The following is a 23,789-nucleotide window of genomic DNA, read 5'->3' on the forward strand; positions in this document are numbered from 1 at the left end:
CCAAATCGATAGACTTCCACAAGTGAAATAAACGTGTGTAGGTCTGGGGGAGGGCTAAAAGTAGCATGTTTGAAAGGTTAGGTAAGAATTGGTTGGGATCCCCGCACCTAAAACGCCAGTGTGGCGCGTCTCTAGACGCGCGAGAACTTACGAGAGAAAAGAAAGTTGATATGGGCGAGAATTTCCGAACCAAACACTGTCCAAATCGATAGTTTTTCACAAGTGAAATACACGTGTGTAGATTTGGGGGAGGGCTAAAAGTAAAAGGTTAGGTAATCATTGGTTGGGATCCCTGCACCTAAAACGCGAATGTGGCGCCTCTCTAAACGCGCGAGAACTTACGAGAGAAAAGAAAGTTGATAGGGGCAAGAATCTCTCACCCAAGCGCTGTCTAAATCGATCGACTTCCACAAGTGAAATACACTTGTGTAGATTGGGGGGGGGGGGGGGGGGGCGCTAAAAGTAGCATCTTTAAAAAGTTAGGTAGCATCGGTTGGGATCCCTGCACCTAAAACGCGAGTGGGGCGCATCTGTAAACGCGCCAACTTACGAGGGAATTGAAAGTTTATATTGGCGAGAATCTCTCACCCCGATCATAGTGTAATAAGATAGCCAGAAAGTTAATGCTCTTTCTTTGAGAACATTTCAATATTTTAATTTGTCTATGAATGTGCGAGACCGCCTGTGCACATTCACAGCGTTTTTAATTAATCAAATTGCGCCAATGCTGACTTTAATTCATGATATTTATTAAAAATCAAAATTAGCGCGCGCTTCGTTCAACTAGCCTGGTCGGGTTATCTATTTGCCCAGTTTTAAAAAGCACATGTATAATATAAGAAAAAGAAAGAATTAAGACAACGCAGAGCCATGTAACTCAGTTTTGATAAAAGTCGTAACTGAATGGAGTCTTTGCGGCGGGCACAATTTTGTAACTTTTGTTATGAGCAAACCGACTTAGAATTTTAGGACCTGCCTTAAGCAGTTGAGACCAGTTCACACGGATTTCCGGCAATTTCCTGACTGCAAATGACCGTCTGCGTTTTGTCTTAAGTCAATACGCCACCTAAGCACATAGTTCGGTAGAAAATATACAATATAAATAGAAAATATTAGCTATTACCATGAAACTCGCCGGTTTACCTCTTAAGGCCTGCCGAAAAAAATTCTGTGCAAACTGACTAATCAGGGATATCGTTTCGGTAAATTAACTGTCCGGATTAAGTTCTTAAATCTCTCCGATTGTCTCAAGAGAACTGTCACCTCGAATTTTCGTAAAATAAGAAAAATTAAGTTAATGCTTGTTATTTTTGGTTTGACAAAATTTCGTTTTTGTTACCGAAAAAATGTCAGTTATGATTTTGAGAAACTGAGGTAAAAAGTGTAACATAAGACATAAGATTTGAGAAGACCCAAGTAACGCTAGAATGACCGAACAGATAAAAAAATTTATAGCATAACCTAAAATTAACCTTCAGAGCTTTAAAAGCACTCCAGATAGCCCAACACAGCGTTTTAAAGGTTTTGAAAGAAAATCGTTGTTGGGCGTCCCTGACTAATGAAGAAACACCTCGAATGTTGACTCTATAGATTTCGAAAACATCATCTTTGAAAAAACGTTGTTTAGACAAACTTTTGAAGGAAAGTCCATTAAAATATTGTCTATTCAAGCTTTTTTCTTTGGTTTTCTACCCTTTGGACTTTAAGTGCCATTTAGGAAATCAATCCAAGCCACCGACTGCATATAGAGAAAATTCAAAAAGTCAAGACTAGTCACATTGGCTGAATCTATTTATGTTTCTATGCAGGAAGAATTTTAGCTTCCGGGAAATGTTATCACTGTTACGTTTACTTTCTTGACTTTCTATTTTTCATCGTAGGGAAGATATCAAGAAGCCCCGTCCCTTCTACGCTGGAGAAGTTTGAAAAAAGGCTTTTTCAATCTGAAACGCATCAAATGTTTGCCGTCCACACTAGGCTGGAGAAATTTGAAAAACAGCTTTCTTTTTACTCTGAAACGCATCAAATGTTTGCCGTCCACACTACGCCGGAGAAATTTGAGAACGCGCGCAGAGATCATCGGCGGCAGAAACGGTCTCTGAGCATTCTTGAGGGTTGGGTTAATCACAATATTATCGTGACGACGTCTTTTCGAAAAGCACCGTTTTCAAAACGTTTTCCGTTGACAGTAAAACGCAAAGCCTGCGTTTATAAAAGTCCTCTGGTTTGAAGCCGGGGCGTTTTCAAAAAACTTTGTTTGCGGTGGACAATTTCATCGGATTAATGAGGACGGCAGGCTTAAGGACGTTCGCGCGAAAATTTTCACGTCGATTGATTTTTTAATTTTTACGGCAGTCAGATAACGAGTTACCTGTGTCAGAAATGCAATAAAAGTGGGGGTCACCGACTTTGTTTCAGAGATAAAGCGCGTGGAAAACTACCCTGATTTTGAAACATTGACGCAAGTAGTTCAGTATGGTCTACAGGGGTTTATAGTTAAAAATATCGAAGGCGAGTCAACGGAGGCAAACGATCTAAGTCATATTTTGGAGAGGTGGGTCTGTTGCGTAAATAATTCCAAACGTTACCAACGTTTTCACAAAAATTGACCCTTCAAGAGGCATTTGAAACTATCGCACAGATAAACGAATAGCTAAAAAGAACGGAATTCGATGGTGCATTTTACAAAAAAAACAAATCAATTTTCTATTCGATAGCTTTCCTCCATTTTTTCACTAAACGTAGAAAATCCGTAGAGAAAATGATCCAACAAAAGAAAAATACAGGTCACCGAACGTCCAAGATCGATAATTCCAGGCAAAGCTATGGCAATGGCCATCTGCCCATCATTGTTCATTTTATGACTTAGCGCGCGCTCTCGTGCATGACGTGGCGAGTGAATTTTCGTTCGCAGTAAGGATGCGCAGAAACAATTAGCGCGAACCTCCTTAACCATAAAAGGTAGCTGCTGTTTCAAATTCTCAGGTGTAGTGTGAATGGGGCCTGACGAGTCTGGCAAGAGCTAACTTGATAAAAAGAAAAGTGCTTGTCTGATTGTGGCCTTCACTGCTTGTCTCACTTCTTCTATCTTCCAGCAGTAAAGAATCGGGTTTAATGACGAGTTTAAGAAAACAAGGGTCATTGTGTAATCCCAGGCGAGAAAAACAGCTGCAGATGGTTCACTGGTACTGACCAAAACCATCACTAAACCTTCGGGTAGATAACAAGCGACTAACGCGAACTGGAGCCATAGTGCAGCGGACAGTACCTTTCTGTATCGTGCTATGTTCAGTTGATTTGCTTGGTTCGATTCCTGAGCTTGGGCTTTCACTTGATTTTGATGACGACGAAGATAAACGAAAATCGTTGTATACGAGAAGATGGAGGTTGTTAGACAGACCGCATAATTTATAACCATACACCAAAAGGTTATAAGAGGATTCCAAAGGGACATCGCCGGAAGAGCAGTGGACACAAGCCAAAAGGTAGCAATGATCATATAGGTGCGCTTCAGAGTTACAACTTGTTTGTGTCTCAGTCCCAACAGCAGGGCGAGAAGTCTGTCCACGCTTATAGCAGTCAGTGTTAACAGAGACACTGCACACAGCGTAAAGCTTGTTACAGACACTCCGACCAATACGTGGTCACAAATGCTCCAATGTTCATTCACGATAGTCACCAACAAAGTAACATACAGTGGCTCTGAAAAAAGACCAACGCAAAGATCTGTTGTTGCAAGGCTGCGAAGCAAGAGTTTTGATGACGGATGAAGTGAAGATTGCTTGCGAAGAGCAATCAGGATAAGAACGTTTCCAGTTAAAGCCGTAATAGAAAGAAAACCGTTTAAAACTGAGATAAATGTCAACTGGGCTGACTGGCCGTGTATTCCAGTGTTTAAACTTGCTGAGCAGGTCAGTTCTTCAACTGTTTTCTGCTTCTCGTCCTCAGTAAAGTTTGATGTCGCATTCATAACTCTTCGGTATCGCTGTACGTTTGTGGTTTAACGGCAATCTGGTAGGGAATGTGTCTATCACAAAATCACTCCAACCTCTAGTGGCTTCGCAACGAATAACCTACTGAACGCTTTATTTTAATTCTTAAAACATAAGAGCGATGAATTATTAATTTGGGAGAACATTTATCTTACCGAGCCAGCTGCATACCTGATAGTTTTTTCGCCAAAGACTGACTGTCAGTTTGAACTCGATTGTGCACGTTTGATCATTGGTTTAAAATTAGCTTCCTAATTTGAGGGAAAAAAATATACATTTAAAACTGAAGTTTTGGTTTGGAAGTCCGTGGCAAAAACATTCCGTAAATTCTAGTAAATAGCGACTGATTTCCTTATTCAAAACGTTCAAAAACAGAACCAGACAATTTGTAGTTCAGGATAATTATCTCAGCTGGACAGTTCATTGAAAGCACTTTCATTCGGAAGACTAATTGTTACTTTGTCCTCTTCAAGCAATATGGGGGCTTAAACCTACTCATGGAAATGCTTGAGTACAAGTGAAAGAAATGGAATATCCCTTTTCACGGAGAACTTTTCTCGTTTGCATTACATTACAACCCAGCATAGAGGAGGACATTGGGAGCGGCGAGCTCCAAATTGTAGCAAAAATATTTGGAAAATACCGCCAATAAAAAAACAAACAAAAAAACAGGCAAAAGAAAAGTCGGCAATGAGGTCGAAAACAAAAACACGGCAATAAACCGGTTGTTAAAATTGTCAAATTGTAGATTAACTGGAGCGATTTACAAGATCACGTTAGATATTTACTCCTAAGACGGAACCGGGCTTTTTCAGCTCTTTTCCGAAACGCCGTACAAGAAGCCTAAAATGGTGGGAAAATGGGAAGGATAAGGTCTTATATTGATTATCTTTGAATAAGACGATAGAAACTTATCCCGCAGGTTTGAAGAATACCGTGGTACCGCAATTCAACATTTAATTACCGAAATACCACATGGAAAATTGATTGGCGAATCTCGCAATATCGCAAATCGCGATGTCCCCCTCAGCATGTGTTTAAGTCAATTTCCGACCATTTTGCAATTTCTACCCGAAATTGCCTTGCCTCTTCGTTGGATTAGATGGTAATGCAAATGAGAAAAGTTAACCTTAAAAAGAGCTTTTAATGATGACACATGCGCGTAAAACAGACAATCAAAACAGTTACAGGTGCATTCTGATTTTTAACTTCAGGATTTTTGTTTTAGTCGCAGCCTTAGCGTTTGTTTCTTACGGAAAAAGTTGAATTGCGATTGGTATCAATTCAATGATTCGGAACGCAACTGTGCCGCAGGGAAATTAAAGATTTTCTCTATCCAGCGGCACCTTTATGAGACTTTAAATAACATATCTTATCACGCTTCCGTGACCAAAAAACGTTTTTTAAAAATATTATATTCCCTGGATTTAAGGTGTTGTCTACCATTAGCTCTATCAAGTCAAACACACTGACACCTAAAAAAAAGCTATTATATTATTGTTACTATCTAAAAGGAAAGCACTTAAGCTGTCTCTGAAAACGACAGCCCTCCTCGAGTTACGCTGTTCCTTTGAATCCTCCTGTCACTTCAAAGTACTAAATACATCATGCGGACTATAAAGTCGTCTAGCTTTACTTTCTCTTTGTTATTTAAAATGTTTTAAATAACAGTCTGAAATGACTGACAACTTCTATTCCCTTTCCTTTCACTGATTCTGGTTCTCGTTTCATTTTTAACTCGAAAATAATATTTTCCAAGTTGTAGATCATCCTTGGAGACCCAGGGGCAATTCGGAGCAGTATATTCAAGTTCTCGACGGAGTTAAACTCCGCCTTACCAGCGCGACGACAATGGGTACTCCATTTCTTTCTAAGCTTCTCTTCACTCGGGAACTTGAGAAAGCTGAGGTTCGGTCCCCGGGGCGGGGGGGGGGGGGGTACTTCCTTATAAGAGGCTATTGGAGTCACTAGAATGGGGTCACACGTTTTCTGAGTTTTTGCTTTTATTTAAAAGCTAAAGGTATAAATCTTGATTGCCTGACATAACACCAAGAATAATTCTCATAGGAACTCGAGAAAATAAATACGAAAGTTCAGAGAAATTGCACAAACACAGGTAAAATTTTATCATCAGTATCATTTCACTAGTACTTTCAAGTGTTCCATATGAACTTCAAGATTTGATTTCGGCATTTGGTATTGTCAGAAATGATTTCTTTAAAACAGTCGCGCAGAAGTTTGCGATACGATGCAGATAATCTTGGTACAAAGTTTTTGTCCACTTGTTTAATGTTACTCGAGCTTCTGGTGGATTCCCTCTTAATTATCAGACTTGCTTGCACAAGCAATTGGAAAATTGACTCGGCTATTTAGATCGATATCTTAATGGCCATGTCTTGCATTTTCTGTCGTGTTGTCAAATTTCTGTCGTGCTTCACTAGGATAGAGTATTCGCAAGTAAGAGTAGTAAGAGCACTCGCGTCTATCTAGTGTAGTCTGTGGTACAAGGCTATACCTCTAGTGTAGTCTGTGGTACAAGGCTATACCTCTACTGTAGTCTGTGGTACAAGGCTATACCTCTACTGTAGTCTGTGGTACAAGGCTATACCTCTAGTGTAGTCTGTGGTACAAGGCTATACCTCTACTGTAGTCTGTGGTACAAGGCTATACCTCTACTGTAGTCTGTGGTACAAGGCTATACCTCTAGTGTAGTCTGTGGTACAAGGCTATACCTCTACTGTAGTCTGTGGTACAAGGCTATACCTCTACTGTAGTCTGTGGTACAAGGCTATACCTCTACTGTAGTCTGTGGTACAAGGCTATACCTCTACTGTAGTCTGTGGTACAAGGCTATACCTCTACTGTAGTCTGTGGTACAAGGCTATACCTCTACTGTAGTCTGTGGTACAAGGCTATACCTCTACTGTAGTCTGTGGTACAAGGCTATACCTCTACTGTAGTCTGTGGTACAAGGCTATACCTCTAGTGTAGTCTGTGGTACAAGGCTATACCTCTAGTGTAGTCTGTGGTACAAGGCTATACCTCTAGTGTAGTCTGTGGTACAAGGCTATACCTCTACTGTAGTCTGTGGTACAAGGCTATACCTCTACTGTAGTCTGTGGTACAAGGCTATACCTCTAGTGTAGTCTGTGGTACAAGGCTATACCTCTAGTGTAGTCTGTGGTACAAGGCTATACCTCTACTGTAGTCTGTGGTACAAGGCTATACCTCTACTGTAGTCTGTGGTACAAGGCTATACCTCTACTGTAGTCTGTGGTACAAGGCTATACCTCTACTGTAGTCTGTGGTACAAGGCTATACCTCTACTGTAGTCTGTGGTACAAGGCTATACCTCTAGTGTAGTCTGTGGTACAAGGCTATACCTCTAGTGTAGTCTGTGGTACAAGGCTATACCTCTACTGTAGTCTGTGGTACAAGGCTATACCTCTACTGTAGTCTGTGGTACAAGGCTATACCTCTACTGTAGTCTGTGGTACAAGGCTATACCTCTACTGTAGTCTGTGGTACAAGGCTATACCTCTAGTGTAGTCTGTGGTACAAGGCTATACCTCTAGTGTAGTCTGTGGTACAAGGCTATACCTCTACTGTAGTCTGTGGTACAAGGCTATACCTCTAGTGTAGTCTGTGGTACAAGGCTATACCTCTACTGTAGTCTGTGGTACAAGGCTATACCTCTACTGTAGTCTGTGGTACAAGGCTATACCTCTACTGTAGTCTGTGGTACAAGGCTATACCTCTACTGTAGTCTGTGGTACAAGGCTATACCTCTACTGTAGTCTGTGGTACAAGGCTATACCTCTAGTGTAGTCTGTGGTACAAGGCTATACCTCTACTGTAGTCTGTGGTACAAGGCTATACTTCTAATGTAGTCAATGGTACAAGGCTATACCTCTAGTGTAGTCTGTGGTACAAGGCTATACCTCTAGTGTAGTCTGTGGTACAAGGCTATACCTCTACTGTAGTCTGTGGTACAAGGCTATACCTCTACTGTAGTCTGTGGTACAAGGCTATACCTCTACTGTAGTCTGTGGTACAAGGCTATACCTCTACTGTAGTCTGTGGTACAAGGCTATACCTCTACTGTAGTCTGTGGTACAAGGCTATACCTCTACTGTAGTCTGTGGTACAAGGCTATACCTCTAGTGTAGTCTGTGGTACAAGGCTATACCTCTAGTGTAGTCTGTGGTACAAGGCTATACCTCTACTGTAGTCTGTGGTACAAGGCTATACCTCTACTGTAGTCTGTGGTACAAGGCTATACCTCTACTGTAGTCTGTGGTACAAGGCTATACCTCTAGTGTAGTCTGTGGTACAAGGCTATACCTCTAGTGTAGTCTGTGGTACAAGGCTATACCTCTACTGTAGTCTGTGGTACAAGGCTATACCTCTACTGTAGTCTGTGGTACAAGGCTATACCTCTACTGTAGTCTGTGGTACAAGGCTATACCTCTACTGTAGTCTGTGGTACAAGGCTATACCTCTACTGTAGTCTGTGGTACAAGGCTATACCTCTACTGTAGTCTGTGGTACAAGGCTATACCTCTACTGTAGTCTGTGGTACAAGGCTATACCTCTACTGTAGTCTGTGGTACAAGGCTATACCTCTACTGTAGTCTGTGGTACAAGGCTATACCTCTAGTGTAGTCTGTGGTACAAGGCTATACCTCTACTGTAGTCTGTGGTACAAGGCTATACCTCTACTGTAGTCTGTGGTACAAGGCTATACCTCTACTGTAGTCTGTGGTACAAGGCTATACCTCTAGTGTAGTCTGTGGTACAAGGCTATACCTCTAGTGTAGTCTGTGGTACAAGGCTATACCTCTACTGTAGTCTGTGGTACAAGGCTATACCTCTACTGTAGTCTGTGGTACAAGGCTATACCTCTACTGTAGTCTGTGGTACAAGGCTATACCTCTACTGTAGTCTGTGGTACAAGGCTATACCTCTACTGTAGTCTGTGGTACAAGGCTATACCTCTAGTGTAGTCTGTGGTACAAGGCTATACCTCTAGTGTAGTCTGTGGTACAAGGCTATACCTCTACTGTAGTCTGTGGTACAAGGCTATACCTCTACTGTAGTCTGTGGTACAAGGCTATACCTCTACTGTAGTCTGTGGTACAAGGCTATACCTCTAGTGTAGTCTGTGGTACAAGGCTATACCTCTAGTGTAGTCTGTGGTACAAGGCTATACCTCTACTGTAGTCTGTGGTACAAGGCTATACCTCTAGTGTAGTCTGTGGTACAAGGCTATACCTCTACTGTAGTCTGTGGTACAAGGCTATACCTCTACTGTAGTCTGTGGTACAAGGCTATACCTCTACTGTAGTCTGTGGTACAAGGCTATACCTCTACTGTAGTCTGTGGTACAAGGCTATACCTCTACTGTAGTCTGTGGTACAAGGCTATACCTCTAGTGTAGTCTGTGGTACAAGGCTATACCTCTACTGTAGTCTGTGGTACAAGGCTATACTTCTAATGTAGTCAATGGTACAAGGCTATACCTCTAGTGTAGTCTGTGGTACAAGGCTATACCTCTAGTGTAGTCTGTGGTACAAGGCTATACCTCTACTGTAGTCTGTGGTACAAGGCTATACCTCTACTGTAGTCTGTGGTACAAGGCTATACCTCTACTGTAGTCTGTGGTACAAGGCTATACCTCTACTGTAGTCTGTGGTACAAGGCTATACCTCTACTGTAGTCTGTGGTACAAGGCTATACCTCTACTGTAGTCTGTGGTACAAGGCTATACCTCTAGTGTAGTCTGTGGTACAAGGCTATACCTCTAGTGTAGTCTGTGGTACAAGGCTATACCTCTACTGTAGTCTGTGGTACAAGGCTATACCTCTACTGTAGTCTGTGGTACAAGGCTATACCTCTACTGTAGTCTGTGGTACAAGGCTATACCTCTAGTGTAGTCTGTGGTACAAGGCTATACCTCTAGTGTAGTCTGTGGTACAAGGCTATACCTCTACTGTAGTCTGTGGTACAAGGCTATACCTCTACTGTAGTCTGTGGTACAAGGCTATACCTCTACTGTAGTCTGTGGTACAAGGCTATACCTCTACTGTAGTCTGTGGTACAAGGCTATACCTCTAGTGTAGTCTGTGGTACAAGGCTATACCTCTACTGTAGTCTGTGGTACAAGGCTATACCTCTACTGTAGTCTGTGGTACAAGGCTATACCTCTACTGTAGTCTGTGGTACAAGGCTATACCTCTACTGTAGTCTGTGGTACAAGGCTATACCTCTAGTGTAGTCTGTGGTACAAGGCTATACCTCTACTGTAGTCTGTGGTACAAGGCTATACCTCTACTGTAGTCTGTGGTACAAGGCTATACCTCTACTGTAGTCTGTGGTACAAGGCTATACCTCTAGTGTAGTCTGTGGTACAAGGCTATACCTCTAGTGTAGTCTGTGGTACAAGGCTATACCTCTACTGTAGTCTGTGGTACAAGGCTATACCTCTACTGTAGTCTGTGGTACAAGGCTATACCTCTACTGTAGTCTGTGGTACAAGGCTATACCTCTACTGTAGTCTGTGGTACAAGGCTATACCTCTACTGTAGTCTGTGGTACAAGGCTATACCTCTAGTGTAGTCTGTGGTACAAGGCTATACCTCTACTGTAGTCTGTGGTACAAGGCTATACCTCTACTGTAGTCTGTGGTACAAGGCTATACCTCTACTGTAGTCTGTGGTACAAGGCTATACCTCTAGTGTAGTCTGTGGTACAAGGCTATACCTCTAGTGTAGTCTGTGGTACAAGGCTATACCTCTACTGTAGTCTGTGGTACAAGGCTATACCTCTACTGTAGTCTGTGGTACAAGGCTATACCTCTACTGTAGTCTGTGGTACAAGGCTATACCTCTAGTGTAGTCTGTGGTACAAGGCTATACCTCTACTGTAGTCTGTGGTACAAGGCTATACCTCTACTGTAGTCTGTGGTACAAGGCTATACCTCTACTGTAGTCTATGGTACAAGGCTATACCTCTAGTGTAGTCTGTGGTACAAGGCTATACGTCTAGTGTAGTCTGTGGTACAAGGCTATACCTCTACTGTAGTCTGTGGTACAAGGCTATACCTCTACTGTAGTCTGTGGTACAAGGCTATACCTCTACTGTAGTCTGTGGTACAAGGCTATACCTCTAGTGTAGTCTGTGGTACAAGGCTACACCGTGTAGGGGGTGACGAACATGATTGTAGAAAATTATGAGAGAACAGCAGCAATGATCAGCCAAAAAAGTGACGATGCGTCAGAAGTAGCGACGGGACTTACAGTAATTTGGGTATGGTTATCGCCAACATTTCGGGGTAAGAACATTTTTTTTCAGCATTAACCTTTTCAGGAAACGATTGAAAACTGCAACTTATCCTTTCCGATTTGCGCGACGCGCACGCGCGCTCCGTCCAATTTCAGGTCAGGTCGGGCGATCTTTTGGAATGACCGATGGTTTGTAGAAAATGGTAAGAGTGCTCGTTGTTTAGTAAATTTCAGATCGATAGGGGCTTTTTGCCTTTAGTCTGCGAGCAGGCTCACGTTGGAGCACGTGCGCGCGGCATAGCTGCGAGTGCGTATTCGAGCGGCGAAAGCTCCTCATCAGACCGCTTCCCGCCGGATCGCTTTGCTCTTCGCCGCTCGCGCGCGTGACTCAAGGGTGAGCCCGCTCGCAGGCTAATTCGCCTCAATTACCACTCGCTCTGTCTTTAGGTCTTAAAGGGGGTGAAAACCTTATTTTGAAGACAGTCGAAGACAAACTGACTTCTTTTTGGGAGGTGAAGTATACATACTAGCTAATTGGCCCATCAAACCGGTGGTTATCTTCGGTTTCAGTGCCATTAAATGGCTAGAATTATTTCCACTACCACCTGGATGGGATACTAATCCATCGCAAGCTACCACAAACAGCATTACATTTCCGATACCCATTTAGTCCCATGGGTGGAGACACTGCGAGAGTGCCTTGCGAAAGAACACGAGCCAATGTACCCGGGCGCCACAAGGGCTCAAACCTAGATAGAATGCAGAATTATCCCGAAAAGTTCCAATGTTGGGTAAACTTTGATGACCGGGTAAAACACCATTGCCAAGACCGGACATCACGAGCCATGGACGAAATGTTGTCAAATCAAAAATGTCTCCGAGCGATGAATTAAAAACAGCTTCTGGAAGCTCAAGCTTGCCCATGAAAAACCCTTTTTACTGAATCTTGTTCAAAGTATTGATTTCTTGAAAGATCGTTGATTGTCCTATTGTTTAGGGTGGCCGTTGTATATAGGTTCGACTTCACCAAGTTCCTCAAGCTCTAAATGAAGTCAATTCGTGTCTAGCGTGGTGCCTTCACTCAGCAAAGATCGTTCTTTCCAAGATTAGACTAACAAAGCATCCGTGGTTGTACATGTAAATGATTTTTACATGACTTATCTTAGCATGATTGAACTATTCGAGCTTTAAGCAAAAAATAATAAATGACTCCGTCAACGAGATTGGCCGGGGAAAAAAGTTTAGCTCTCTTTCACTTCCACTCTCAGAAACTATTCATTCCAAGACTTGCCTCAAAGTTGGGAACAAAAATGATTATGTAATCTAGAAACAGCACCATTCAATTCAGTCTCTATCCCGAACATTATATTGTTTTTACGGTCTAAACATCTCTAAGAGACCGCAGAGTTAAAATGTTATTTTTGTCCTCTTCCCTAGGAGGCAAAATCTCGTCTCGAAGTTATGATATAGTTTTTTTTTCTGATTCAACAAACCAATGTCAATAACCTGTCTAAAATCGCAAAAATCTGTTGGAAAACGTAATTGATACTTAGTCAAAGCCCAATTTCTTTCCTCTATTTTGCCAGTACTGTCTAGTTGTTTTCTAGTATTTTAACTACATGATACACTTTGTATCGTTTAGAGAAAGCAACTTTTGTCTTGTTATGTTTTATATATCAAGTATATATTGGATAAATTGTGTTGATGTCAAAAGACTTAAAAAAATCTGATAGATGCTTGCCAGGCTTTCTGTCCTTTTTCCCTTGGATTTCGTCCCTTCGTGTAAGCACTTTGCAATGTACATGTCGGGTGATCTATTTTGTAAACGCAATTTTTATGCAAGTCTACATGAGAGATAAGGACTGAGTTCGGTGGTCGTTACTTGAACTGCCTTATGCAGAAAATATTTTCTTTCAGCTACAAATAAAAGAACTTTAATTGATAAAAAAAAAAAACAATAAGAGATATTAAATCGTTTGAAGCTAAGGGATTGGCAAATTAAATAACAAAATGTCGGTTCTAAGTTAGCAAGAACAAAAGAAAAACACTGTATTAGATGTACATAATTTTATTCTGTTCCAACTTTGATTTATAGTGCCATTAAACACTTTCTCATCCATGATGAGTTTATAATTTGTGTTACAATCATATTATATTTAATTCAATCATATTCATGAAAGGTCTGTTTTACATTATTTATTACTTCAGCACTCCAGAGCCATTTCCATTTCAGTGCATCGGAGTTGTAATTGTGTAATCCGTTAGGAACCTGTGTATCAAACAGTAATTTAGATTTGGTGAGTAACAATGTCCACTAAAAAAGAGTTTGTCATTAAAAAAAACGAAACAAAAATGTGCAATGGTGAGGTTTCGTGAAAGATTGACGATTTTGCGTAAAGAAGATATATTCTATTGTAAAATGCACGCAAAATTATTTGCTATCCGCTCCTTGTTAAAATGTTGATTCTCTGGGAGAGGTTCTGAACTTCAAGGGCTCAATTTTCATTTTGATAAGCCAAAAAAAATATTTTAAAACTATCAAAGCGGCATCTGTTCTCTCCGCAAAACTTTTGCCCAAACATTTGTACCGCATTCCAAACTTCAATTTTGTATGGAAGCTTCTCTGTTTATTATCATAGATACATAGATTCGTCAAATGGTAACTATCTACAGCTACCAGTTTGCGTGTGTTTATAAAATTTCATATCATAATTTCAATGGAGTGAAAAAAGTTTATTTATTGAAAAAGCAAAGAGAGAGCTTCGGTTTTCGTGCAAAATTTAACGTGAAACCTGTTTTAAAATTTCTCCTCCACTTATTATTGTTATGTCCATCGCGAAAACGTCTTTTGAGAATGGTAGCCTCTTCGACTCATCATTGAATAGTTTACGTCTTTTCGACTAATGTTCTTTCTTCTCAATTAGTTTTGATTTTGACTGTAACTAAACAAAAACCGGAAAAACAAGATGAAAGCGGCTGTCGTGGACCTGTGGGCTCGACATTATTATTCAGTCAAACATAACCAATCAATTAAAATATAAAATAAAAATGCTTACCAATGATAAGAGCAGCCACCTTCACGGGGTCATAACCATTCTGATTATGAAGTTCTTTGAGACACACTTTGAAGCCTTTAGTTGTAATTTGCTAATTAACAAAGAAGAAAGACAAATTATAAAGATAATGGGATCTATTAAAGAAAAGAAACTGAGAATTGAAACAAGTTCTTAAAAGACCGGTAAGCTGTGTGACAAGGAATCAGAAATTAGTTAATCCAAGGGCAGAATTAACGTGTGTTTTGATTGCAGTTTTATAATTTTCAGCGAGGTTTTCTGTCTAGATTTCCTTGATAGATAGTTAATTCGATAATAGCTTATCGAATGACGATTGTAGATCACAGAACACAAGATACTAATATTTCGCTAAAATTTGGTATACGTGGTTCGTATGTGAAGAGACAGCTTGCGGAGATAGTAGAAATTGTCATAATCACATACCTCTACCCAAGTGGCAATGCTGTTATGTTGGGGGACTGGATTAAGATAAGACGCTGAGACAATGACCGTGGGCGTCGAAGTCTTGGGCGTTGTAAAATTCACGATCTGGGAGTGAAATGAAGGAATTAGAATCTTTCTTAAATCAGTATATCTAAATAAATAGTTAAACAAAGGAAATGGTGATCGTGACGGTGTTTGGATCTCTGATCTAGCATAGATTTTTACAATTTTATTTCGCGGTTTTCTCATTAGTTTTAGTTTCGATTGAGAACGAGATATATGAAACACTGAAGAAAAATATAGTATTTTCTTATCCCTAATGATGCCGTAGATCGGCGAAAGCTCGGATTTTTTAAAAGATTTTAACATCATTTTACAGTAGTGCAAGGCCTCAGTTGAACTTTTTACCACTTCTACTCAAGAGAGTGTTTGAGCACATTTCCAAACACCTCTAGGTCAGAAATAGTCCACAACGCGTCGTATTTTCAACTCAACTCTCTCCTCGGTGTTTGGAAATGTGGTCATACTGTCTCTCGTGTTTGATATGTTCCATAATGGACAGAAAGAGTCATTGTTCTCCGTTTATATCATTTGATGGTAAATGCGCAGTTTGTTTATACATCAGCTACTGCCCAAGATGTATTTTGACAATATAACTATAGACATGTTCGTACGCTTATTGGCTAATTTTCATTGTTAATAAGCGGTCAGACACACGAATTTATAATTTATGCCTTTTTGTTATGGTGAAAAACAAACTGGCGCCGGTTTTTCATGCGACTGTCCTGTTATTGACAATGAATTTCGTCATAACACTGTCAAATTAGTCTGCAGACGAAATTCATGATCAACAACAGGACAGACTCATGGAAAACAAGCATCAATTTGTGAAATGGAGCTATAGTTCTCGATTTCATAAATTAAAATTTCTGAAGTTAAAAATAACAATGAAGCACATAAAAATCTCACCTGGCAGTAAGAGTTGTAATTCTCAGCAAGAGGTAAAAAGTTGTTTTGGAATTCGATGATATGCTTTTCACCGGCAAGATTTGTTGGAAGTTTGTCGTATACAAACCAGTTCTGCAGGAAAAAAAGAGTGATAAAGGAAGAAAATTGCCCCAGCGTTCAACAACGGAGCACCTTTTTTCGGTATTGACAGTATATAAAACATTTTTAATATAAAAAAAAAATAACCGCATAGGACAATTTGAATTTGGAAGAGGAGGCAATGATTATTTTTAATAGAGCGTTTTCACTTCCATTGGAACAAACGAAAATGTTTACATAAGAAAAGAATTCAACTCCCACGGGACTGGTTTGGAACATCAACATGGTCGCCTTCACATTATTTTTGGGACACCAATATGGCTGCCGTGATTTCGTGTGAAAAGACTACATACGTTGCCAATGTTTGATAATCTTTGACAGTGTTAACCTTCTTGAAAACTAAAAGACTCTTAACTCATAAATAACTTCGGCTGGAACCCGAGTTGCGTATGTTCCGTATGTCACTCGCCTGTCACTCATTACTTTTGTCAGGTCATATTCGGTAAAACTCATTCAGTACGAAAGTAAAGTGTCTTTACCTCAAACGCCTGACGAAGCACAGAGATCCAGTCCGTCCGCGCTTAACAAACGGACTCTTCAATCTTTTAGGAGTCGGATACTGTCATTATGTAACTATTTCAATCTGTTTCAGCGACTAAAAGACTCCTACACATCACTGAACTCTGGCTGTCAAATATAACAACGTCAGCGAGTGATGACTCACTGTTACAAAAGTTTATTAATAACTCACTAATCTGATGTCTTTATGTAATCCATCAAAGTTCTGCATTTCTCTCGAACAGGCGAGAAAGGTATTGGTGTTGACATTCTCGACCCAGACCGTGGCGGCGTCGTGTTTTAGACCCAGTACTGTGTGCTGAGCAGTCACCAAAACGTGTGGTGAAGAAATCTCATTTGACTGAAAATTAAGAAAAATATATCGTATTTTCAACTTTTTATTAAATGAACGTAAACTTCGTCCTTTGTTATTTCAACTGTTCAAGATATTTCTTTTAAGGAACAGATATTTGGTCTTCTTATAAAATATATTCCTCTACTTTAGTACAGTGTCCATAGTAGCACGTTTTAATGCGTTACTTTGGAGTTCGTTTGATCCAATTATAGAGCAGATTTAAGTAAGTTTCGACTTGGACATTTTAACATTAAATCAAAAGGAAAAATTTAGAATTGAATGAGCGCCTCTTTCTCTCGACTACTTAAACGGTAATTAGTAACTCTGGGGTCAAATCAACTTGACTTATCTCAGTTTAGACTCACTTCAAATGTAACTGATTCGCATTGTGTTCCATCCCACCAATTTGTCATAATGACTTGACCAGCCGAAGCGCTCTTTGGAGCCTCCTGGAAAGCGATGAAATCAACAAATGTGAGCCCGCCATCAGGAGTCAAGCGGTCTAGCCTTCCTGCTTTAAGCGCGCACACATCAAAGGAGGTGAGATTAACGTTCTCGACCCAAGTCACTGCAGCGTCGTGAATGAAGTTTCCGCTGTAGTTGAAGTAGTTAATGGTGGTCTGAACGCGAATATTTCCTTTGCTGCTCTGGAAAATTCCCGTCTTAAAGTAAACCTTTCTGCAGCGCACATCTTCTGTTTCTAAGAGGAGGACAACACGACCGCGTTGAAGGACAAATGCTGAAAATAAAAATCAAACAAATTGATGTAATTTTTACGAAGATTTCTTGCAGCTGGAGGAGAACATTCAGCCTTACACTAAAAGTTGATTTCCAAATTATTCGATCGAGAATGCGTAGAACTTGTGGAGAATTAAACTTAATTGAATACTGAAGTATCACTGAGATAATGGACAAAATTATCCAATTTAGCGACACATCAAGGGAAGGGTTTCGTTCGTGACTGGAAATGTCCAGAAATTGAAACCAGAGTTTCTCATCTAATGGACAGCGCCCCTCATGTACCAAAATATTGCTCGATATCGCCTATGAACCGTTTGCATCACTCTCCGAGAGTGATTAATCGAAATTTCTCTTCACGAAAATTAATGCTACACGAGACCTGCAGTTAATGAGAATATAGAAAAACCATCAATTTGGGATGTTGTTTCAGGTTCTCAAAATTAGCATTATGCAAGAAATTAATTGTAAAGTCAAGCAGAAAGAATGTCTTGAGCATGGAAGTTAAGTGATTTGTAGAATGGCATGCGTTTGTAGTGTAGAGTTTTTCATGAGCTTAGTACAAACAACTGTTGTTTTTTTTCTTAGTATACGAACAGAGTGATAGCAGTTAAACTGGAAGTAATAAATGTTCCAGGATATTTTTTAATCTTTCTTAGGCTTTCTTGATTTCTTGATATTTTACGGTAAGATATTCAGCCATATAAAACAAGCAAGGACTTACGTTTGCATCCACCATAGTGCTTTATACCGGGTTCTTCTTGCGCCTGACAGACGTGGTAGTTGTATTCACATTTGTTCTTGTGTGTGACGTCATTGCTGTCACACAGTGGAGCCGACTCATCTGTTGTGCAAGGGACGCACACGCATTTATGAGTGGTTTTAGTAGGCGCTCGACATTCTCCATAAAATGGGCATGTTCTGCCGTTACAGGGATGGTAATCTGTCAAGATAATCAAGTCTATTTTAATGGGAATTGTGAGATGAATATATTTAACATATGCGCGTGGCCGTTAGGTGCTACTTCAAGAATTAGAGCGATATGATCTTTACTTCACGGACGAAAATAATTCGCATTTGCTTTGGTTTTCATTACTTCGGTTATTTTAGATTGGCGTATTAGAGAAGTTTTCATTCGAGTGTCGAAAAGTAATTGGTTTTGCATTTCTACGTTACACGATTGCCTTAAAAAAACTCGCGCCACCTTTTCATCCAATCAAAGTAAAACCAAAACAAATCGCAACTCGCTCGCATAAGTTTTCCCGCGGTTCACGTCAGCTCACGTATTTACTACGAGTTTTAATTGGTTCAATGGACTGTCTGTGTCCTTTGTGATTGGTCAGAGTGATCACTTTGGTTTTCGTTTTACGATACTCAAATTTAAAACTGCTATAAAGCCGATTACAAGTAGAAGCAAAACCAATCGTCAATGGTTCACGCCCGTTTTCCCGCGCTTTTCGTCGGCTACATGTATTTGCTTAGCGTTTTGATTGGCTCACTGGATTTTCTGTGCCGTTTTTGATTGGCCAGAGTTGTTACTTTGGTTTTGGTTTTACGACACACAACTGAAAACCGGTTCAGTAGGTTAGACATTAAAATCGCAAGTATAGCATACTTACAGCCAGCAGCCATGTAATTAAGCGTGATGGGGTCGTGATGAGCGTCATAGCGTTGAATATCCTTCAAGCACACCTGGAAGTCTGTCGTTGTAATGCTCTAATAAAATGAAAGTAAACATCGTTACGGGAAACCTTTTGAAACCTTTAACGCAAAGTAAACCTGAGATCGGGAACTTAAGAGTTTCATGGTTTCAGTTCCGTAATACCTCCAAACTTAGAAATCAAACTTCTTTCCTTTAGAGTAGATGAATGAAAATAAAGCGTCCTTAAAAGTATTGAGGAACACATGGAGTAATATCGAAAATTCACGATTGCGACAGTACTAAGAAATGAAGTGCAGTTTAAACGGTTTACAGCTCGTAATAACAGGGCGTTTAGTAAGAAAAAATTATGCCATGAGGCAATGTCCATGAAAAAATTATGATTGAGGCAATGTCCATGATTCAATTCGTTTCCAAGGTATCGAGAGTAAGCAACAAAACCGAAAATAATGACTGGGCACGTGCCTCGGTTTGCCTGTTAGTAGCTTTGGCCCTGGATAAGATACATTTATAGCATTGCCCTTTAATGAAAGACTTAACTCAACTCATTGAGCGGACAAGATGAACGAAATTCTAGTCTGAAATAAGTTTACCTTTGAAAGCATACAGGAATACTACGGTAGTTGCTGAAGAAAAAGTGGTATTTTTGTAAATTCTCACCTCAATCCATTCTGTAATGGCGTTGTTATCAGCATCAATGCGGGCGTTGACGTCATCTTTGAGGTGCTTGGTTGTCGTAACCAGAGTTGGAGTTTCAAAGAATCTCTGAGGGAAGTCGATAGTCTGAAAAAATAGAAACATTTTTTAAGAATGTAAATGTTAGTGCCAAGGTCTCAAATCTCAGCTACTGCGAGTTGCCTCAAAATTTATTAAACTTTGAAATCAGCTTCAAGGTTTTGTGAGCACTCTACCCCTTCCCGCGTTATTCTACAAGCGCAGGTTTAGTAAGGACTCTGGTCGTCACTCTGAACTCACTTTGCAGAAGCTATAGCCTTTGCTATCATCAGGGCTATAGTTGTTGGGAAAGCTCATTTCATCGGCCAAAGGTAATATCCAACCAGTTGGTACACTAGAGTTAGTGAAGGCCAAGATATTCTGTAGAGAGATAAAAAGACAGTTTAAATCAGTATTCTATATTCAGTAACAAGACAGTACGTTGTTGGAAGATAACTACGTTTTAGTGCAAGTTTGTTGACATGTTTGTTATAGGAAGACATTCATTCATTTTTCAATTTTTGAATCACTTTCGATCTACATTTTTGAATTCTGAAGTAGGAATTCTTCGTCAGGTCTTTAACATGAAAGGACTTTTATTTCCTCAACAAGGTTCCTAAATATTTGCGTATAAAAGCCCCAGATACTCACCACAGACAGGTATTTGTGTGCACCATCAAAGTTTTTCAACTCGCGAAGACATGCTCTGAAATTATATCTGGTAACATCTTCCGCCCAGACGCTTGCGGCGTCATGTTTGTTTGCAACAGGATGGACAGGGGTTACGAACACGTACGGAGCTGTGGGAAAAGACTGGAGAAGGTAAAAAAGAGAAATGCATGCTATTAAGTACAATTCAGGAGTGACAGAAGGGTTTTCTCTGTAAACAGCTGATCCATATTTTGCAATTTCAATGTTACATCCTGCAAACTGCCAACGGTACACTGATGTTATTTTTTATATATATAATGCTAACCTTCGGAAAATCTTCTCGAACGCACTCAGTTCCTGTGGTCCACATCGGAATGCTGACCTTCTTCTCATATGCGCCGTTTGAAACAGTTCGATAAGCAATCCACTGCAAAGACACAGTCCTGGATCTAGCAATGGCTCCGGAGGTGGCAACACATCCCTGAAAACTAGAAGGCAAAAAAAACTCTACGGTAGTACGCGAAATTCTGGCTAACAAACAGTTTTTTTTTAACGATCAGATTTCTCTCGTTCAAAATCTTATCGTGAAACCTGCTTGAAACTTAGAAGTTAGTGAAAACCTTGAGGCTTTCGATTGGACGAAATGTTGCTTTGCAGCAATAACTGTTAAATCTCTGGTTGGCAAAAGCCCTAAGGGAAACATACACTGTACTCTCCTTGTAAAATTTCGAGTTCTAACCCACGCAACTCAAATAATATGTAATGCATCTGGCCCGGGTTGTTCGAAAGGTGGATAACGCTATATCCACTGGATAAATCCCTATCCAGTGAATAGCAAGGTTTGTTTTGTCAACCACTAGATAGTGATTTATCCTGTGGATAGCGTCATCCACCTTTCGAACAATTGGGGTCCAGTTTAAATTCCTAGGCCATGATTAATCGTGCCACGCCCTTTCAATAATCAGAGCTGATATTTTTGTATCTAAAACAGAGAATGAAGCGCTTATGTATATATTTTAGACAATAATTTCTTGTAATTCATTTGATTTTCTTACCCAGATTTCGACGCTCCCCCTATCCAGGTTACAGCTGCCTCGTATTTCTTAGATGTAACAGCCAACTGCACGCGAACGTCGTCAGAGGAGAACTCTGGATCAAAGGGAAATATTTTGCAGTCATAGTCCTTACCCTGTAGGACATTTATGTCTCCAGATCCAAATAGCATTCCATTTGAGCCTGACAAAGGAAAAAAAAGAGAAGAAAAATGTACCATGGTAAAAACATCAGAACACAATTGAATCCTAACCGACTGCAAACTAACACAAGTAAAGCAAAGAGGACCGGTAGAAGACTAAAATCAGAAATATACAAATGGTTGCTAAGTACGGGGAAACGAACGGAGCTAGACAAACTATGATTAGTTCTTGTATATTCCTTTCATTTACTCCTTTCTTCATAAAACCTCTCTAGTAGGCCACCTTTCTAACTCTTAGGAAAAGAATAAACTTTCTCGGCTTCGTTTCTTCTTCAATAGATCATGAATCGGTGCGTAACGTTGATTGCTGCACATTGCCAACTTCACAGACCCATTGAAGTAATTACTGTACCGAACAATGGCGCCCAAAGAAATAAGTTTTAACGGCAAGAATTCTTAAACTGAGCTAACTAAATTCTTCCCATTGCATGCAAATATTAAAACGAAGCAAGTCCTGCAGGTCAACTGTTCTTTAATTTGCCAGTGACAAAGAAAAAAGATCGATTTCGTAAAAATGTTTATCACAAGATACGACACTTAGTCGAACATCTATTTTCTACTTTCGCGAACAAATGCTTCTGTCATCTTGAATAGTGTACGTTCAGATACTATTAGAGAGAAACGTTCTTAAAGGTTTTCTCGTTCATAAGCACTGAAATGAGGTAAAGTCGCTAATTATCAAAATACTAACCTGAAATTCGTCCAAAGACAACAAACGAGAGAGTAAGAACTCTTGCAATAACCAGGAGATGACACATAGCTCTAACACTGTAAAACACGGTGGTCTAACTCTCTGACCTCGGTAGAGGAAGACAGAAAAGTGGTAGGGAAAGGAAAAACAAGCTTAATAAATATAGCTAAGAAACAAAAGCAAAGGTTGCAAAACGCCGCACCCTTTCAGTAAACGTGATAACAGCACGAGACTTTACAACGTAAAAGTTTCAAAAACAAACGAACAAAGGGTATCCAAACAAAATAACCATTCTCACAGAAATTTAAACTTGTATGATAGTGGAACGCACTCTTCAATGAGAAAAATTATTGTCAAATGTATTACTTTTAAGCCCTTTGTTGCGTCTGTACAGTTTCTGATATTTTTGGGGGGCAGGAAATAAGCCTGTGGACAGCGAGGAAAGCTAACTTTTCTTTTATCCCAAAATAAAAATGTGGAAATTCTAATAGTGCCAGTGAAGAATAAAATTGAAACAATAAAACGGGAACCTTCTTTTTTCACCTGCTCAAATTTGATGCGAACAATAAAGGCGGCACATCAAAACAATACCGGGCGAGAAAAAAAAAAATCCAAAACAGTTAAATTTCGCATGTTTGCTTAATTTTCTTTATCAAGTGAACTAGGGTGTCGGCTTAGGGTGTGACAGAGAAGTATGCGAAAGTCTTGCACGTTTTGGTATTGATCGAGGTTTGGAGACATTGGTGATGACGGAGAAGAAGGATATCATACACTGGGGAGATTTTCAACGATACACTTATTACAGCAATGCCACTTGTGACACATGTACACAACACGACCAGAATCAGACATTTCCCGTTTTAATATAAGGTAAGAGACTGAAAGATAGCGAAAATAGAATCCGAGTGCCGTGCGCTAAAAGGGTTAGGGGAGATAATTGCCACTACAAACTACGAGAGATGGGACCTTCCTTAGACTGTAATCTTAACATGCTCCTGTATGGGGCCTCTCCGGAAGACTCGAAGCTAGCCTTGCGCGGTCTGGTGTCGAAGATTCTCACAAAGTCCCTGAAATCGATTCATTAAGCCTGGAGCAATTTATTTCTCCAAATGTACCTCAAGTGTGCTAATAGGAGAATCTTTGTTTTCAATATAGGCCTCATAAGCATAAGCGATACAGTTTCTGATGGAGCTACAAAAACATTAGTCCTGAATATTGAAAGTCACAGCACTATTAACTGTTCCAAAGAATTTGAGCCCGATGTATTAAATACTTTTTGGATGATATGGGTTTGAAAACACTGAAAGTTTTACAAAGAATGTATGAGCTCATTAGCACTATTGCCACC

At 40.0% G+C, this 23,789-nt stretch overlaps 4 protein-coding genes across 4 annotated transcripts; all 4 read right to left on the minus strand.

Annotated features, from left to right (window-relative positions):
* Window positions 1-1,515: 1,515 nt before the first annotated feature.
* LOC145480339 (melanocortin receptor 5-like) lies at window positions 1,516-4,339 on the minus strand. The gene has a single exon (XM_081458629.1). It carries the CDS (start codon window positions 3,968-3,970, stop codon window positions 3,023-3,025), a length of 948 nt encoding a protein of 315 aa, XP_081314755.1. The 5' UTR covers window positions 3,971-4,339; the 3' UTR covers window positions 1,516-3,022.
* An 8,972-nt stretch (window positions 4,340-13,311) lies between these two features.
* On the minus strand, window positions 13,312-17,730 carry LOC145482523 (uncharacterized). Its single transcript, XM_081461121.1, has 7 exons — window positions 17,718-17,730; window positions 17,098-17,471; window positions 16,571-16,738; window positions 15,742-15,852; window positions 14,773-14,877; window positions 14,332-14,422; window positions 13,312-13,544 (listed from the first exon to the last, which is right to left on the minus strand). Exons 1-7 carry the CDS (start codon window positions 17,728-17,730, stop codon window positions 13,537-13,539), a joined length of 870 nt encoding a protein of 289 aa, XP_081317247.1. The 3' UTR covers window positions 13,312-13,536.
* Window positions 17,731-17,868: 138 nt separating this feature from the next.
* Window positions 17,869-20,162, minus strand: LOC145482524 (uncharacterized). Its single transcript, XM_081461122.1, has 4 exons — window positions 20,106-20,162; window positions 19,791-19,913; window positions 19,090-19,186; window positions 17,869-18,413 (listed from the first exon to the last, which is right to left on the minus strand). Exons 1-4 carry the CDS (start codon window positions 20,160-20,162, stop codon window positions 18,166-18,168), a joined length of 525 nt encoding a protein of 174 aa, XP_081317248.1. The 3' UTR covers window positions 17,869-18,165.
* A 115-nt stretch (window positions 20,163-20,277) lies between these two features.
* On the minus strand, window positions 20,278-22,508 carry LOC145482525 (uncharacterized). The gene is made up of 4 exons (XM_081461124.1): window positions 22,442-22,508; window positions 21,551-21,731; window positions 20,821-20,983; window positions 20,278-20,657 (listed from the first exon to the last, which is right to left on the minus strand). The coding sequence occupies exons 1-4, from the start codon at window positions 22,506-22,508 to the stop codon at window positions 20,424-20,426; spliced, it is 645 nt and encodes a 214-aa protein (XP_081317250.1). The 3' UTR covers window positions 20,278-20,423.
* Window positions 22,509-23,789: the final 1,281 nt, after the last annotated feature.

Source organism: Orbicella franksi, chromosome 3, assembly GCF_964199315.1.
Source record: "Orbicella franksi chromosome 3, jaOrbFran1.1, whole genome shotgun sequence".
NCBI classification, from domain to species: Eukaryota; Metazoa; Cnidaria; class Anthozoa; order Scleractinia; family Merulinidae; genus Orbicella; species Orbicella franksi.

Excerpts from the sequence above, each read along its gene's own strand:
- LOC145480339 (XM_081458629.1), bottom strand. The coding sequence starts at position 3,970 with ATGAATGCGACATCAAACTTTACTGAGGACGAGAAGCAGAAAACAGTT.
- LOC145482523 (XM_081461121.1), bottom strand. Across the intron at positions 15,853-16,570 it reads TACATAAAGACATCAGATTA|AACTGGTTTGTATACGACAA; the intron begins GTGAGTTATTAA and ends TTTTTCCTGCAG. Across the intron at positions 14,423-14,772 it reads GCATTGCCACTTGGGTAGAG|CAAATTACAACTAAAGGCTT; the intron begins GTATGTGATTAT and ends TTTGTTAATTAG.
- LOC145482524 (XM_081461122.1), bottom strand. The coding sequence starts at position 20,162 with ATGAGCTTTCCCAACAACTATAGCCCTGATGATAGCAAAGGCTATAGC. Across the intron at positions 19,187-19,790 it reads CCATTACAGAATGGATTGAG|AGCATTACAACGACAGACTT; the intron begins GTGAGAATTTAC and ends TCATTTTATTAG. Across the intron at positions 18,414-19,089 it reads TAATTACATGGCTGCTGGCT|ATTACCATCCCTGTAACGGC; the intron begins GTAAGTATGCTA and ends TTATCTTGACAG.
- LOC145482525 (XM_081461124.1), bottom strand. The coding sequence starts at position 22,508 with ATGTGTCATCTCCTGGTTATTGCAAGAGTTCTTACTCTCTCGTTTGTT. Across the intron at positions 21,732-22,441 it reads TGTCTTTGGACGAATTTCAG|GCTCAAATGGAATGCTATTT; the intron begins GTTAGTATTTTG and ends TTCCTTTGTCAG. Across the intron at positions 20,984-21,550 it reads GGGGGAGCGTCGAAATCTGG|TTTTCAGGGATGTGTTGCCA; the intron begins GTAAGAAAATCA and ends TTTGCCTTCTAG.